This window comes from Blennius ocellaris (genome assembly GCF_963422515.1).
Source record: "Blennius ocellaris genome assembly, chromosome: 4".
NCBI lineage: Eukaryota > Metazoa > Chordata > Actinopteri > Blenniiformes > Blenniidae > Blennius > Blennius ocellaris.
In genome coordinates, this window is record NC_137653.1 from 6850503 (window position 1) to 6869738 (window position 19236).

At 40.4% G+C, this 19236-nt stretch overlaps 1 protein-coding gene across 1 annotated transcript; it reads left to right on the plus strand.

Moving 5' to 3' along the window:
- Positions 1-14660: 14660 nt before the first annotated feature.
- On the plus strand, positions 14661-17367 carry spdef (SAM pointed domain containing ets transcription factor; the record flags this gene model as incomplete). Its single annotated transcript, XM_080495581.1, has 5 exons — positions 14661-15096; positions 15763-15960; positions 16111-16158; positions 16588-16722; positions 17189-17367. The coding sequence occupies 5 exons, from the start codon at positions 14661-14663 to the stop codon at positions 17365-17367; spliced, it is 996 nt and encodes a 331-aa protein (XP_080351707.1).
- Positions 17368-19236: the final 1869 nt, after the last annotated feature.

Genomic DNA, 19236 nt, shown 5'->3' on the forward strand with positions numbered 1-19236 from the left:
GTCATTCTTCATCCAATCTGATTGGCTCATCATGACACTTGTCACTCAAAGTCTGGTAGGCCCTGGCAGCCTATCATGCTTGAGTGACTCAACCATGAGTGGGTTTAGGTGACTAACCCTAAACCCAAAACGTATGAGTGACTCAAACGTACGGCCGCAAACTGATGAATCGGACAGCGACAAGACAATGGCGTCGGAAAAAGAAAATTCAGTCAGTAATTTACAAAGAAATCCTTTCAACAAGGTGTTCGCTGGAGGAAAAAAAGTGGATAAAGCAGCTTGGACCTGACCAACCAGATTTAAAAATGATCATTGCCATGCCCCCAAATGGCAGTACGAGTAAAAGTAATCATGTGGTTTTGATGGTCTCTGATGCAATTTGTCAAGTTTGATGCTGATTAAGTGATGTTAAGGCCTTTTACATGTTTTACAGCTGTTGTTGCCCTGAACGCCTCAAACGCCAACAAACCCTGAACTCTTTGCAGTTTGACACATTTATTGATTTTATTTGCACTAATTATCTATGCACTTTCTGTTGTTTGCAGTGTCTTTAGAGCTGCTATTTTCAATTTGGTTGTGCTTCTGTAAGAGGAGCAATGACAATAAAGATTTCTGATTCTGATTTTCAACACACTTGCTGTTTTGTGGCGAAACGTCCATTTTTGGTCACGCCCTCAGATACTACGGTGCCATTTTGATACGCTTTGCTCACCAATCTCTATTCTATCACTCCTCCAATTTTCAGGTCGTTTGGAATTATTCCGTTGGACTACTTCTCTCTAGAAAATTCAATTTGGTCCAAAATCTGCCAAAATCCAATATAGATTTCAATATTGTGGACTTCCTGTTGCGTTTATGTGTCTTTGAGACTTTTTTGTGCATCTTGGGGTGTTTCACGTACGCCGACTTTCGTAGCTCTCGGGGAAGTGGGATCTGGGGGATGATTTTTTTATTTTTTTTCTTTCTTTCCAGGTGGTGCCATTGAGCCATTTTCCAGTCACATGTGTGATTCCTCCAAACTATCACAGGCCTGATGACAAAAAAGTTACGTATGTTTACGCACTCAAAAATGCGTTTACCAAAAATGCGTTTACCAAAAATGAAAAAAAAAACCTGTAAGAGTTCAAAATAATAATATTAGGAATTTCAATAGGGTCCTTTGGACCATAACTACAGTTTCAAATCACTTTATTCTGCTTTGATCCTCATTTCTCTCAATATTTAAAAAAAAATTATTTTTCCATGGTCTACAATTAAACTTCTTGGCTTTGCATGTCAATTGGCAGAGGGCTGAGCCAGTGAGCAGTTCTGGAACCCATAATGTTGCTCTTCCACACAAGAAGAGACACGTCCGGAAAAAGAAGAAATGTCTATTTAAAGGTATAGTAGAGGATTTTCTTCTTCCGGGTGGATCATCAAAATAACTGGTCCTCCCAATTGTCAATCATTCTGGTGATATATGACGTAAGCCCGTCGTACGTGCTCGTCCCTGCACGCAGCTCACTCCACACGGTTCTCATCATGCCGGTGGCCGACCCGACGCATTATTCTCGGACATTTTTACACAGTTGCACCCCCTCTGGTGCAAATCTTCTTGTAAAGTGAGCTTATGTGAGCGATGCCGACTTGTGACTTGTAAACAGAGCGTGCACGAGGAGAACTGGGCTCGTGCATGTCTCTCACACGCGTTTTAGTAGGCGTTCCGTCTCGGGAGCAGGTACGGCGTTGCGCATGCGCATTTTTTTCAAACGGTGGAGAGGGCGGTTCTTTCCTAAAATTCCTGAAAATCCTCCTGTATACCTTTAATTTATTACTGAATGTAATATATTACAATGTGATGAGCTGATGTCAAAAGCCGTGTCTGTCTCTCTGTCTGTCTGTCCGTGAACCGATTCACACGTTTACTTTTGTTTTTTTGGGATCAATCCAACCAGACGTGTAATGTCGAGCCTAGAAAAACTGTGCTGCAGTTTTTCACCCTTTCAGCTGTCCCAGTTTAAGCAACTGGTTGATAGATTGATCACATACTGGCAAATTAAGTTGGGCTGGGTCTTTAAAAGAGCTGTAAATCACATTGAATAGAATAGAAAACGTTGAGGGAGACGTCAGAAATGTGATTTATGGTTTCGGGGTGTTAAAATAATTGGGGGGGGGTTTCTGTTTGGTTGTCGGCTTCGTCCACCTGCTCGATCAGGGGAATCAAACTCATTTCACCTTTCCCACTAGTGAACACACGTCTGTAGGCCATTTAAGTGAGACTGCCCCTCTCTGAAAACCAGGCGGATAGTTTTACTAACGTCAAACTGCAGATTTGTTTGCTGCTGCTGCGCAGGCAGTTCCAATTCACGCAGGCATATTTTAGCCTCAAGCTCAAGCTTCTTCAGCTCAGACTCAACTTTTGTTTTCTCCAACGCCATTCACTGGAGTTCCACTTCTAACTTCTTTGAACGGAGTGATTGCTCCATACCAGGGGACCTCTGTTGGCTTTCTAAAGAAACATGATTAGCAGCGTACACTTCTTTCTTTCTTTCTTGCCAAAGGAAGTTAGTCTGATGTGATATCGAACCCTAAACCTTTTTCTCTCTCTGAGTGGTTCAGAACTTTCTCTTTCAGACACCCTTCCAATCTTTCAGGGTTCGACGCCGTGATTCTTCCCCTCACACAACATTTGGCTCACGTTCCCTGTCGTTTATGACGCGTTTATGTTCTCCACCCGGACAAATACAGCCTCTAATCTAATCACACTGATGCCTCCAAGACACCATATGGTGTCTAACCAGATGGTGTATTAAAAATACACACACACACACCTGTTTCCCGTCTTAATCACAACTCAGCGATTCTTGTAAGAGATTGAATAGAGAGTCATCCTTAAAAAAACTGCTTATAGGTCATCGAAAACTGCAGATTTTAAGGAGATAACTTCCAGAGTCACTGCTGTGTCCTGTTGAATTTATCTGAAGATTGATGTTTGTGACTGGAGACAAGTCAGAGATTTTTTTTTTTTTTTTTAAAGTTAAATATATATAATATAGTAATACATGGATCAACTGTCGCTAACCGGTCTTTTGGGTGTAGCAAAAAAATAAAGCATTGCATCTAAGAGGACATTTAAAAGCTCATCTGCCCTCTAAAAGTACAGTATTTTTCCAGTGTGTTTAATTCCTTCACTCTGAAGCCTTGAGCTGTTTGATTTGACAGAGATGATGAGAGGTCGCCAAACAAAACAGACCTATTGACTCAAGCACACGGAGAGATGGGAGCTATGATAGGAGCTTTGCAGAATTCTGCTGAAACAAAAGTCAATATTTGTCCTCAGTTACCATGTCACACAATATCTGCACATGGCCCATTCAAACAATCCCCTCAGTGCTCACTGCCAGCATGCCCATGGATGCTGCACACCCCCCCCACCCCCCCACAACCTCCCACCCCAAAACACACACACACGCACACACCATTTAACCTCTTTCAGCACATTCACACTCATCCTGTGTCCTGTATGACAGTGATGTGAAGATAATAAGAGGAGGAAGCAACTGATCCTAATCATTTTTGGTTGCGTTCAGAAACAGCAGGTGTCGGCAGCAAGGCGGCACAGTGGCGTACGGGTGAACACTCTCTTGAATGTCCCCCAATGACAGATCCCAGAGTACCGAGTCTCTGTCCCTGCTGTTTGACGGACTGGGTTCTGTCCTTTGTGTACAAAAGCCATTTTCACAAAGAGTCAGCTCAGCCTGCCTCGATGAACACATATAAAAACAAACATCTATGATTATCGGGTTTGATGTCTGATGACGACTTTAAATAAACAGAAAGGAGTCGCCAGAGATAGGAAGTACTTGTGTTCGTTCTTTGGAAAGGTATAACTACCAGTGAAGCCTAACAACAAAACACGGCTAATAAAGCAAATAGAGAAATTTGAATTTTTGCCCTTCATGTGTTTGCAGACACACCTGAGGAAATGATCTGATCCCTATCAATGTAAGAGGCTGATTCATGTAACCAACAAAACTGAAAAACTGTATTTGTATGAACATTTATTGAAATTTTTCTCCAAGAACAAAAATGAAAAAAAAAATACAAAAACAAAACAAAATAACATTCTCTTAAACACATGTAAAATCCTAATATACAAAATAAACAAATATGAATACAGACAACAATGTTGTCTTGATTATTTGAAGGCATATTAATTTTTTTTTTTTTTTTTGCATCATCCCATTTCTCTGTTTTCACTTGTAGCCTCGCAGTCATTTGCTCCATGAAGTAGGCCTGCTTCAGTTTCTGTCTCCACTGTAATCGTTGGCAGGTTAGTGTCCTTCAAGTTACTTTTTTGTCATTTTCTTGGCGATTAATTTCAGTATCAGTAGTATTTATCTCTGTTCTGTGTTATATGTGTCTTTTGTTATGGCTCCCAGCAAAATACACCACAGGGAAGAGGCACAGTTACTTTCAGGATACTTTCAATTTCTTGTTGAACATTTGCATTGTGCAATCCCTAAAGATATGTGTAGAAACACAAATGTCTCCACAGTTCTTCCAGCACCTTTCACTGAAAGGTGTCTTGACAAACAAAGAAATGTTGAAAGGAGCATTGAAATATCTGATACACAATGCAGTATTTTGTAGACTACAGTGCATTAGAATGCAACATTTAAGATCATTTAAGGGCCCTGGGAAGATTATTATTATTATAATTTTTATTTGCTTGATTCAAGCGATAAGATTCCAAACTGATGTGTTTTTCCTTGTTCTCATCTTTGTCTTTCTTATTTCCTTGTCTGTCATTTCCTTGTATTTGTCCGACAGGTGCAAATGTTTGGACTTCACCCACACTGAGGGAGTCAATGCGTTTCAATATATTGGTGTCAAGTTGTGTAAGTAAGGTATCGTTCAATATATTCAAATATTTATTTCTTAAACGGCATGCTAAAAAAAAAAATGTGTCAATATCTGCATCTAAAATCTCAAAAATCACAAATATTTTCTTATTCTCCTTTAAAAAATAAATAAATAAATAAATATATATATATATATATATATAATATATATATGTGTGTGTGTGTGTGTGTGTGTGTGTGTGTGTGTATTTCTTGTGAGACCACCACAGGTCATTTGATTAGTTTTGCAACTGGCAGTCAACTGAGGCCAATCAGCAGCAGGTCTTCATGCTCCTCATGCATCTGTATTGGCGACGCTTCTCATACAGTCCAAAGACGTGCAACTTAAGATTGACTAAGATTTGTCAATGCTTACAAAGAGTTGTCAATACGTACAAAAGATATTTGTAATTGAGAAGTCTGTCTTCACTTTCACACCCTGATAAACACAGACAACTCACCAGGTACAAGTCGAGCAGTTTCACAGTTTTTTATTTACACATGACCTTTGCAACAGCTCTGCAATGACAGGATTCAAAACTGTGAAGTTAGTGTTTTGCTCCACTGAGCTCAGGCTCACAGGCTCCTTCGTTCTGGCTGCATGCCGCTCTGCTGCCCTGTACTTCAGTAGGTGCAGCGCAGGTGGCGCTATGCCCCAGAGTTTTTTAGCATGGGTGCAGACAAGTTTAGCTGCATATCTTGAAACAAACTTTGTTTGACACAGTACCAGTGACAGTATCTGTCAGTGTGTCATGTCATGTCATGATAAATAACACGTCCTCTTAAAAATTACACCATATTCACAAATAATTACTCTGGCCCTAATGCAGTGGTAGCAAGCAGGTCTTTGGGGAGATCTGACTGTCAGTGACTTACGGCGCTTTTCCACTAATTCCTCCTCAGCTGAGGTTGAGGGGTTTGTCAGGGTCACAATGTATAGCGTACAGATTTCACTATTGAAAGGTGGTCAGAATATCTTTTGATCTTCAGCAGCTTACCTGCCCCTGTGGATATTGATTAGAGTTGACGCTAGGAGATACACCTTGATTTTCCTCTTCCTTCTCTTCAGCTTGGAAAATAGCACAAGGACACAAACCATTTGATTGGATCACACTCCTGTGTGCATTAATTACACATTCAAGTGGTTGCTCATACACAAACATACACATTCAGGCAGACACACTTGTTACACACATCATTTTGATCTCTGACCTTCTAACTGGATCACTAACCTGATTCTGGTACTCTTCCCCACTCTCACTCTTACCTCAATTGCCCTGTCCTCTAAAAACATTTGTATCATAGTGTCATTGACAGAAATGTGGTTTGTTGCTGGAGGGCAATGCTACCATTCTGGGTTAATGTTTGTATTAGTAGAACATGTCAATAGATGGGTATAATTTTTGATGCTCGTGAATTTAGCTAGGAAACCAATTATCCGGTATCATTTGTATATTGCAGTTAGGATCCAGTATTTGTTCTCTTGTTTTAGGTACTTTACCTGGGCCATGTGGGGTGAGTGTGTCTCCGTGGATTAACATTTCTCCTCTCAAAAGAAGACATTACCACAGAATTCCACACTTTCTATTGAACGACTTTTGACGCAAAATCCCAAACAGGCAGACAACCACTTAAATAAACACCAGCTTAACAGACTTCATGTTCATTCTGACTAAATAAGACTTCAACAAAGAAGACATTGATACTAACCCGAGGTGTTTATTGACACAACTAAGACAACGTAGGTGGGTCTGGGACACCTGTTTATAATAGAGACACCTGCACAACCATTACTCATATCAAGATCACAGTAGACCATTTGACACCCGTTCTGTTAGCTTCTTTTACCTTGTTTCCTTTCAACCATGAAATTGTTGATCCAGTGCCAGAAACAAGTCAAAGACTAAAAAAAGTAACTGCCATGCAAATTTCCGTGCATGTGTGAAAAGCGGAAAGCAAAGCAACCTTTGCATTTCAATGAAATAATTTTGTCATTCATCATTTTCCTTTTTTTCTTGTCTTTACTTCTGAAGTATTACTCCACAGCTACTTCTCTGAGCCCGTTTCAATTTTTCAATTTCGTCACAAATCCAGGCATCCAGTACATGTGTTCGCATGCAGACACGATGAAATAGAATTTTGAAATTAACACTTCTCTCTCTAATTTTGTATCAGGATTGTCCAATGAAAGGAGGCTGTCATTGCTCACTGTTTGATTTGGTGTGTCCACAAACATTCGCCTGCCGAGGTGTCTTGAGGTGTGTTGGCTCACACCCTCTTCGTATCTGATAATTATCACATTCAAACTCTGTGGCTCATCATGTTAAACTCCATCATGGAATCAAGCAAGAACGAAACATTTTTTTAGATTTGGTCGCTGCTCGTTGAACAAGCACTCGGCTATCAGTGGCAGATTTGCAATAACCAGCCATTAATTTAAAGTGAAACAAAATCAACTGAGGCATAACATGCATTTATTGGAAAGAAGCACTATTTTTGCCACCTAACCACATTCATGTGGTCATTTTTGATTAAATGCCAAACTTTTATCTGGCTGGAAAACTCGGTTCAATGAAAAAGAAGTCTTGTGTAATCAATGATATTTTCAATAGTTTACTTGTATGTACTTCGAAAAGCTCAAGCAGGTCCAATATGCTTTGTGATCCCAGTACATGTTACATAATGACAATCTTCACAGACAAAATAAACTGTTGCAGTTAAATTACTTAAAGGGAACTTTTTAATAATTGGAAAAAAAAAATGTGTAATGTTAAATACAAATGTAACTTGTTGGAGATAAACTTACAAAAAAACAAAAACAAATGCACAGTGGGAAAAGAACTGCTTCAATGTAAGACTTAAATGAAAAGCTGTGCATTCCAAATATTATGGGGTGGGCACAGTGTTGCATTATTTATATACTCACTTGATTATATTTGATTTATTTACCAGGTAGTTATTAAGTCAAATATCCTGAGAGATTTAGAATCAATTGATATGTTTCAAATGCATTTCTTGATGTGAAGTTTCATCTGAATGAAGTAGAAAGTTAAATAAAAAAAAAAAAAAGCTGCATTACAATGAAATACTCCGATAATTCCTTTACTTAATGAAACTTTGATTGTTTTATGTATACTCTTAAATCTCTTATCAGTCTGAATTGTCTCTGACCTATGAGCTGAGGTCAGTTAATAGTGTTTGAGGAGGGATTAACTAATTTGTTAGAGCGTACACACACACACACACACACAGACACATACACTCACACTCTGATGACAAGCTGACAAGGATTAATTTAATTCTCTGAACCACCATCCATAACTATCACTTTCCAAATCCTGAGTCTCACTCTTCCCTCAGTCTAACTTTAAAATATGTCTTCACCTTAAAAGTTAATCATTGTTATGAACACTTGAATTTCTTTCCCCACAAGGAGGATAAAACCCCCGAGTCCAGTCCTCAGGAGTAAAAGAGCGCACACACGCGCGCGCGCACACACACACACACACACACACACACACACACACACACACACACACACACACACACACACACACAGAGCAAGTTGTGTTTGCATAAGTAAACACACAAGACCTATAAATATAAATTGCTCTCCATTGCTGGTAGAATTCCTTTGCACTCAGCCATCCAGCCTCTTGGCCTCGCTCCCTCACTCACTCAGTACACACCCCCGGCAGGTGCTTTCACTTGAGGTTTTAATTTGCAGTTGTGCTTTAGGCCAGGACATACAGGTTAAGTATATCACTGCCAAAAAGCCGGGGGAGGCCTGCGTGTTTGGGCCGTTAGTTCTGTGACAGTCGCTCGGGAGGCAGCAGTCTGAAAATTGCCCGCCACCCGCAGCGTCTTCAGGTGGCGCCTGAGCATCCTGCCGATCACAGGACACGCCACCCTTTGGCCACCAGAGCATCTTTAATGCAGGTAATAAGACTCCATGTTGGTTTGTTTACTTTTTATATTTATTGATTTATTTTTGACAATTTTTGTGACACTGACTGCTTAAGGCTTGCTTCTTGACTTCTTGACATGTAAAATTGCGTATTCAAGCAGCTTGCTTATAGAATTTGGCAAATGGAATTTACTTGTAAAGCAAAGTTTACTGCTCCATCACAATCATCCAATCATGTCACTCTTCTGTGAGAAGACGCGGTGACACATGGACAGGTTGACATGGGGGAATTGATCCTCCGACCTTGGAAGATGAGGCGCTCTACCAACCGAGCACCGATCTATTTATCTGTTGCTGATAACATCATCAGCATCCAACCTTTCTGGGAATACGCGACAGGTGTTCCGATGACAGGTGTTATGATGGTGGGGGAAAAACCTAAATAATTGACTATCGTGATTTAAAACATGTGCCCGAAAACAATCTGATTTAAAAGCAAAGCTGTTTTAGGCAAAACATTAACACTTTAGTGTGTGTGTGTGTGTGTGTGTGTGTGTGTGTGTGTGTGTGTGTGTGTGTGTGTGTGTGTGTGTGTGTGTGTGTGTGTGTGTGTGTGTGTGTGTGTGTGTGTGTGTGTGTGTGTGTGTGTGTGTGTGTGTGTGTGTGTGTGTGTGTGTGTGTGTGTGTGTGTGTGTGTGTGTGTGTGTTGGAAGTAGAATAAAAAGCAGTTATCTCATTAATTTATTGATTCACTTCTGTTTGCTTTCTTTGTGGTTCCTCAGCACAAGTCTCGTTTAACTGCTTTTTTTTTTTTTATTGTTCTATAATCCCCCATTAGCGTTTGACCCAGAGAGGGAATATTCAAATTGTGGTCTGATGAAATATGTTAGATGGCATTTGTCAGCATTTGCATGCTAAAAAGGAAAACACTGGCTGCTCTGTTATTTCTGCAAGTACACTCGGTACTAGTAGTATATCATCTTGCACGTATCAGCACAATCAGAATCGATACTTTACCACATTGTTCAAGTCCTCTTTGGGCCTGTTGAAATTTACTGAAAAGACCTCAGGGTTTGTTTAAGACAATTCCATTTCTAAATAGTTTATTTATTTTTTGGTAAACATTGTAAATAGATAACAGGGTTGTGAGTAATACATTTAATCATTCCAATCTCATTTAGTATTTGAAGGCAGTGAAACATCTCAATAAAAGGAAGTAATTAGGTTAAGAGGCAAAAGGTCCCTTACAGATTTGGTATAAAAGTAACACTTGAATAAAAGAGATGTTCAGGACATTTAAAAAATCATAGCTTTTTAAAAAAAATTTTTTACATATGTTTTACACATCCTTACACCCTTTTTGGATTTGGATGATTACTGGACTGTGAAAATTCTCTATACTTGTTCTTGAAATGTCAAACACTGAAAGTTGCACATGAACACGTTCATCGGTTGCTTTTTCCTAAATTAGAATACATTGTGTTTGGTTTGTCTCAGTTTTATGGAAATGTTTAGGAAAAAAGCATCAAGCTTTGGACAAGTTCCAAGTCATATTTTAAGGACTTGTACAGAAATTGAGTGTGTCTCCTTTTCTGAGCCAGTGCAGTTTGGCGTTGCATTGCAACAGTTGTCTCATTATGCCTCTCAGATTACATTAATAGTGCTCTGTTTCAGTATAATTGAAAGAAGCAGAGAAAGCTGGGCAGGCAAACCAAATAGAGCATTGGAGGCCCTGGTCGTTTGCGAGACTGAGCGTGTTGAGGAGAAACAGGTTTATCTTCGAGTCAATGAGGTGTAGTGATGCCTTGGACCTGTGGAGAACACGCACCCAGCAAGAGACTGGAAATTTCAACCACATTTGCTTTAATTTTTTAACAAATCTGTACTAATCTACTGAGATTAGCGCAGCTCAAGCAACATCTTCAGATCCTTTATTGGTTTATGAATATTTGCTTCAGGTTTAATGGTACTAACTAACCTGAAGGCAGGGTACACCCTCCCTGGAATACTTGCCAGGTCATCACACAATGAATGCACGTTTTTATACTTTGAGTAACCAAAGGAAAACTGATGCATTCACAGGAGAACATTCAAACTCTGCACAGAGAGAATCCCAAGCCCGACGTGGGGAGTGTCTTGTTATGACGAGAGAATGCTAAAGACGACACCAATGCGCTTCTTCCACTATTTATTTGAATGTATATTTGACACTATCCACCAGGTTTTAAGTCGCACTTTTGACTCGCAATTAATCTATACCAGCCTGAAGCTACACAGTGACTCCGTCATATCTTCTCCATCTCTGCAGAAGCAGGTGACAGGCCTGTTTTTCCATCTGTGTGCTGCGTCAGCAATCTCCAGGGCCAATTTCTTTTTTCTTTTTAATCCACCTCATTGAAAGTGCAGCCCTGGGTCAAAATCTATTTCAACGAACAGCAAAACATTTACAATGGTTTAGCTTCCGAGGAGACTGGCTCTGTGCCAATGCACCTGACTAACGGCAGGAATGAATAACCTCATGTGTCAACATCCCCACATGGCCGTTAATATAATTTGCCCAGGGGGTAAGGAGAAAAAAAAAGAATATGATAAAATAGTGTGGAAGAATTAGGTCATCGAAACATTTTGAATGGTCTATAGGATCAAGCATTTCAAGGCATTATAGACTCTGTCGCGTAAAATATTTTTCTGCACTCGAAGCTGATTCATAATGTGAGCGGAGCAGCTGCCAGAAAACATAACCTCAGGTAGCGATCCATCAACCCTGACCACTTCCTCAAAGCAAGCAGACTCTCTTCCGAGCAATGAAGTCACGTTAAATGAGGAGAAACAAAAAAGGGAGCTCTTTCCTCTTTCCTTCATCTCGGAACAATGGTTTCCTTCGCTCATCCAAGTTTCCCATGAGAAACAATAACGAGGAGGAGGAAAAAAGAAAAGGCTCTTTCTTCAACGCTCGCACGGCAAACAGTCACGCCTGGCTGTACACACTCCTTAAACTCCAGACTCAAACAAGGCCAGAGGAGACATGCTGGTCACTGTTAGATAGATGACTTCAAATCTCTTTCGTGACCTTCTATTGTTCAGGCCGAACTGAAGCGTCCATGTTAAACAAGTCTGGAGCTCTTCTAATTACTCATTAACTTTAAATTTAAACACTCGGCTGACTTCTGTCACTTAACTGTTCAGCAACAATGATGAATTAGGTTGCAGGTTAATATTAAGCTTTTGTTTATTAAGCATTCACCACTTTTACTTCAGGAAAAGCCTAAAAAGTTGGAAATTACTGTCCCATTATTTTATCAACTGACATTTTTACAGGTTTTTGATCAATTTATTTATCAGTTATCTCAAATATAATGAGAGATACAGATTTTTCACTGAAGAATTCACTTCCTTCATGTTAAATGAGACAAAGCACGTAGAAAAAAAACAAAACAAAAAACGTATAGTTCCCAGGGTGGACGCCTGTGAAGAGGGAGTCCTTTCCTTTCAGTGTCAAAGGCTGACTCTGCTGAGTAAATGGAGCAAACGCTAATGCTCCTGAAATGAATATCGGCGTCTTGACCAAACTCATTTAGAGATCAGTCAGGGTCTTAATCCCTCTCCCCGGGGGGGCGTGTTTGTGTCTTTTACTTGTATCCCCTCTTCCTTTTGGAAGAAGGTAATATGGCTAAATTTGCTTTGCTAATGGGCTTAGTGCAAGCTGTCGCAGGGCAGAGCTGACACGCAGCAGCGGGCTGGGATGCCAGTGGCTTTTAATCTGACTCCTGATGGAGTGAAAAGGGAGGGTGGGTTAGAGTTTACGAGAAGTTTGGAGATAAAAAGAAGACTTGGGTGGGAGCCTTGACAAAGGGGAAGCGGAAGGAGGAGGGGGATCAAGGGCGAGGAGGAGGCGGCTCGTTCTAGATGAAAGAATGATAACTTAATATCACTTTCAAGAAGTTTAATAACAGAGCATGTTTTGGATTGCATTTTATTTATGTAGCACCTATTAGAAAGGTTTCCTCCCTTTTTAAAACACAATCCTACAAGTGCAAACATAAGCATGATAGAGGGTGAAATATGGAGTACCTGACCTGAAGCAAACTCGTAACTTTCCAAACGAGGAGACAAACTTTCAACTACAGAAAAAAAGAAACAAAATTTCAACGTTCAGAAAGATGTTCAAGAAGCATTTCAGCTTACCAAATCAACCTATTCCATGTTTGAAAAGTGGATATGATTAAAACTGAAACAGCGTAATGAGATGAACATGTTCTCTTCAGTTCATTTCAATTCGCCTTTCAACTCCATTATTTTACATAATTTCACATCCAAATATAATGTAGAAAGCATCATACATTTTTGTTGTAGGATATGTTAAGATCAAACGCACATGGTTCGTGCACATATGAATTAAGACTTTTCACCAAGACTTTTCTTCTTTTTTGGTTTTACAATGGCAGTCATCACATGTAGAAAGATTCACATAGTGATAAATATTGTTGGAAGAGTCATTTTAAATGCTAAACATCGACATGACCACAAATTATGGTAAAAGAGACAATTCAATTAGATTCTATTATGTTTGAAACAGTGAATAATGAAGCATAAACACAAAAAGCCCTAATGGCTTGTTTATGTGCTTGGGGTGTGTGTGTTCTTTCTTTCTGAGCAAAGCTTCCAACTTCATTCATGATAAACCTTCTTTTTTTTATTGTAGATTTTGTCCTGATGGGTGTAGTCTATGGTTTTGTCATTTTTATGGCGCCTAAATTGTATGTCCATTGTCAAATTCCACACTTCTTTTACGGTGGCATCAGCCTCAACCACTGATAACCTGGTGCATGACAGCAGAGTGTCTGTTCATATGCCAGCTGTGGCAGGTACACACCGTGATCACCATATGGTCCCTGCAGTTATGACACTCTGAATTAATAAAGTATTTCTTATCTTCTTGCGTCTTTTCTTACATGCAAGATTGCAAGATTGCCAGAGCTGACGTCTGTGTGTTCCATGACAGTCACTCGTTAAAAGGAGCATTTACACCCATCGGTCCAGGTCTAGTGAACAAAAAGTAATTTGGGTGGTTTTCCAACACACACAATCCGGGGCACATTGGGCTCTTCTCCCCATCATCCAACTTCCATTTGATTAAAATCTCCAGCTGACAATGGAGACAGAGAGCTGCAGGGACGGCACCTTGAAAGCCAGGGCAGACGACAGAGCTGCTTCAGGTCTCAATACAAGTCACCCACCCGCAGGACACGTATCATTCCGGGCCACTGACCCGCAAGTAAGAGACTCAGTCAAATCCACTTCTCCCCCACGCCTGGCGGCGCTGTGTGCGTTTTCACTCCGGTGAGGGTCATTTCCCACGTCAGGGGCATCTGCATTAGACTCTGGGTTCTTAAAAGAGCATCGTCCTGCACAGTTTCACCTCTGAGCTGCCGTGAGCATCTGTCTGCCCGCAGCTTCTCTGTCCGAGTTTCTCACAAAATGAAAACAGTCGTTAGATTAGCGGCCAGAAAATTGCAACGAAGGAACTATTCTTAAAGGTACCGTAGCCATCACTTTATCATGACTATTTAAAAAGTTCTCACGTTTTCCATGTTTGACCACCAAAAATTTAGTGACTGCAGATTTACCAATAATCTTGCCGATTTCACTTTATTTTGTATATTTCAATAGTTTATCTGTTGTCTTTGAGATGCAGTTTGGTGATTTCAACAGATTTGTCACCATCTTCACATTCTTTCACAGGACTGCTGTTTAAGGATGTTTAACCTTGAATATTTGTATGCTTTTTTTAAAGTATGCACGTCCATTCATGTTGAGGTCACCAATTTCCTGTGGGCTCTATTGTGTCATTTATCTGCCAGGTAGCAGCTATGTCAAGCCCAGGCTTATTGGAAGGAACCTATGCGTCTAGGATTGGGATGGCGGAGGATGCACTCGCCCACCCAGATCGAACCCGGTTCTCGCCAGAACTGTGGGACATGGGGGAAACCAAACCCAGCATGGAAGCCCTGGAGCGTGGAATACCGGGCCTCTACCTCTCCTGCTTCGACATGCTCCTCACTGAAGAGGCCACGTGGTTGGTGAAGGTGTCAGAGGCCACCTCCACGCTGCCTATACCCATGACTCGTATGGAGGCCCAGGAGGAGCCTGAGCAGTGTCCCGTCATTGATAGTCAGGAACAAGGACTTTCGCCCGGGCTGGAGGGGCAGGAGGAGGAGCGATCCCTGGAGCAGGTGCAGAGCATGGTGGTGGGAGAAGTGCTGAAGGACATTGAAACGGCCTGCAAGCTGCTAAACATCACTCCAGGTAGGCGGTTTTCCATTACACCTGCACCTGTTCGTATCATGACACTTAATAGACAAAGAGACTGAACTTGAAGGCAAACATGACATTTTTCACAATGAATAAAAGCCTCTAACGTGTTGCTCATAACTTGCAAATACAGAAATGTTGATTTAGAGAAACTTAAGCTACTGGGTCTTGCTCCTAAAATCAACACGTGTTCACGTGGATAGCCCAGGAAAGCTGACAGATCTCTTTAATCACCTCCTTACTGACGCAGAGTTGTGTTTGCGTCCTCCAGGATCTGTTTAATCCTGACCTTTGCAGGAGTTCTCCTGGTTTGTGACAGCGACGGCTCTTTTTCTGCCAGCAGCCGTGTACACAGTCTTAAGGGCGAGGTCTCCTCTGCTCATAAAGCAAACAGAGGAAGCATTTTCTTTTCTTTTTTTTAATGTATTGTACAGCTTCTGGCTGTCATAAACCTACACGATGTCCGGTCTTTTGTTTAACTGACTAGAATTATGGTGGCATAAAAACATGATTACCTTGTGGTTTCAGTTGATTTGGAAGATATTTTTTAAAAAGGCTTCAACCCCTCTGAAACAATGGCCACGTGCATGATGTTGATTTATTGGGCCTTTACCCAGCATATCCCTATTTTTTTTTTTTTTGTTTGTCCCATGCCTGTAGACCCTATCGAGTGGAGCACAGGGAACGTCCAGAAGTGGCTCCTGTGGACTGAACATCTGTACAGGTTGCCTCATGCAGGAAAGGCCTTCCAGGAGCTGACGGGGAAGGATCTGTGCACCATGAGCGAGGAGGAGTTCCGCCACCGCTCGCCACAGTGTGGAGACACCCTGCACGCTCACCTGGACATATGGAAGTCAGGTAATATTTGTTTAACAAGTTCATCACCTCCTGTGATGACTTTATTATCCTGTGAGTCGCTATGAAACTTTGAGTGTGTATGTTTTTGTCCTGAATTAAATCATTTGAGTTAATTCTCTCCTTTATGCGGAATGTGTCTTCTCTCTGCAGCCGCCTGGATGAAAGAGCGGTGTTCAGTTGGAGAGACAAAAACTACAGGTGGGATTGTTTTTCTCATAAATCTTCACTGAAATGGCCTTCAGAAAATGCAACAAACTATCTAAGTGCTCATTACTGCTTTCCATTTGTACACTTGCCACCTATAAATCACAATTCTATCAATCAACTTTATTTATAAAGCGCTTTTAAGCAGCCGCAGCTGAAACAAAGTGCTGTACATTGTAAATAAAAATATTAAAACAATAAAAACAATAAGATGTTTTATATATATATATATTATAGACCTCTGATGACTTGTTTAACTGAACTCCAGTGAGTAATAATAGTCATATATAGATATATACACTGTGGTCTTTGATTTACAGTACATTTTGCAGCTAGTATATACAGAAATTTCTCCCCAAGGCAGTGTGTGTTATATGTTGTCAATAAAATGACAGACCACATATTTTGGACGTGTTTGAGCAGGTGGCGAGGAGCTGTGGTCTGAGGCCGACTCTTCCTGTTCAGGTCAGCCCATTCATCTGTGGCAGTTTCTCAGAGAGCTCCTGCTCAAACCTCACAGCTACGGCCGCTGCATCCGCTGGCTCAACAAGGATAAAGGTACTTTTCATGGTTTGTCTCCGTTTAACGTTCTGACAGAGCAAAAACGAAAAAAAAACCTAATTTGAAGACATTTTATTAAATATATGCATATTTGTTTAAACAAAAAGAAAAGCCTTCTGACCTCTTCAACACTTTCATCTCTTCCTCTTCAGCTCCTTTCTTTCATCTGATTCTCAGACATTTCTCATTGTTTGAAGTCACACTCCAACATTTTAAATGAGACTTTTTGTTCATACCTCAACACCCAGTTTCTGTTCTCACCTCTGATCACGTTTGGAGTGTCATCTGAAGAGATGCATCATTTTCTCATCATAAATTAACCCTGTTAAACAGTCTCCACAAAGCTTTAATGTGTCAATCATTTTAACTGAATATAAGACAAGATATCTCTATGATGTATTGTTGTGGATGCTCTGAGTCGTGCTGTTCCAAACACTTACACCTTCTTTGTGATTACCATCAGGTATTTTCAAAATTGAAGACTCGGCTCACGTCGCAAGACTTTGGGGGCTCAGAAAGAACCGCCCCGCTATGAACTATGACAAGCTGAGCCGCTCCATACGTCAGTACTACAAGAAAGGCATCATCCGCAAGCCCGACGTGTCTCAGAGACTGGTGTACCAGTTTGTCCACCCAGTATGAGGCGGAGGAGGCGGAGACTTCTCACTATGCACTTGAACACTGAATCCTGTGGAAAGACGACACAAGACAAGTTCACTGACCGACCGTAACGGTACAAACTTTGCAGTGCTCAGAGTGAAATAACAGTTGCAGCAGCCAGTGTTGGGAAATATTCAAAGAAAGAAACTCGATAAAGGATTACAGTTACTAGTTATTTCGAATAGTTATTAATATAAACATAAAGTAACTAATTATTTTGTTGTATGACTGATGGAAATTTGGAAATATTGCCTGTTAGACATACTTATCAGAATTTCAACTGTGCAATTATTACAACTTATCACGACACTTGTTTTCAAAAGAAGCAGAATGAGGATTTTTTTTTTAAAAAACCAACCAAACTGCTAAGATAAACGACCAACATGTAAACTGAATGCATTTTAAATTAAGGTGGCTATATTTTTAAACTCCCAAAAAAGAAAGGAGAGAACACTTAAATGATACTCAAAGTTTCATCAAATATGTCTTGCAAGGGGTCAGGGCTTTTTCTTACAGCACAACGAAACAAACCCATATTAGAAAACGATAAATAAACTGCCTTTTTTTGCCATTTGCATGGTCTGCCTGGTTTCTTTCCTATAAAGTTGATTCCAGTTATCTTCAACTTGGCCAATGACGACTGACTGCTCTTGATCACTGCTCCCCACTTGCAGCTGGCCTCAGTTTTTCTTTCCTATTCTTCAAAGTGTGGTTAATGTTGTTTCGAGGAATTTATTAAACCACAGTACGAGTCATTTTCCTCTCTATCTCACGTGAAAGCTGCAGGAAAGAAATGGTGGAAACCTGTCGCCTGGTGATTCCGTCACCTGTGTATTTGTGTTTTCTCGGGATTCATTTGGTAAAGAAAGATGTTATGCATTCCTTGTATATATTTTATCCTCTCTACTATGGTTTATAAATGAGTACATAGCATTATATGTAGTGGGAGACAAAAACAAAAAAACCCACACGACTTTGAAAAACGTTGTGTAAATAAATACGGACATATGTAGTAAAACAATTAAAATTCATTGTTTTTACAACACAGCTGCATCAGCGTGACTCTGTTATTCTTTCTGATGAGTTCAACTAAATCTTACTGTCTCCATGTGAAAAATCAAGCAACGTCTTCATCTTCTAAACACAATCAACCGTGTTGACATAACATGGACCATTAATTTCAATGGTAAGTATCAATGGATGCATCTAATGGAAAGCAAACATGAAATTAATGAAGCGTTTGTAGTTTGTAAGATAGCACTATGTCCACTAACAGATAGCCATGCATGAGGCTCTAATTCCCATGTAATTTATAACTACCACTAAGGCCCAATTTACACGGCAACGTTTAATATGACAACACCGAATCCGTTAAAAAAAGGAGCGTGTTGACACGCAGACTGATGTCGTTAGTATGCCAGGCCACGGGAAGGCGCTGTTGCTTGATTTTGTAATGAAACAGCAGACAAATGTGTAGAGATCAATATGCGATAAACGCGAAGAAAATGGAGAGCACCCGACATCCATATGGACTGATGACGCATCAGATACTATCAGGGGTGAGTCTCAACTATAAAACTACTGATATGGACGATAAAACTAGAATATAGACCGTGAGTCAAACCACTACGGGGCCGCCATGTTTATTTCCAATTGGATCCGCTGAGAGAGTGGGAGAAATGCGCATGCCCAGTAACAGGCGAACTCGCCTTTGCAGTCTCTGCAGGAGGGAATAGCGTTGCTATCATGAAATGCATTTTTACGTCCAAATTTAAAAAAAATGTAAACATTTAGAATCATTCATGATAATGAGAGCGCTGTATCTTCTCTATCAGTTTTATTCAGAGAGGA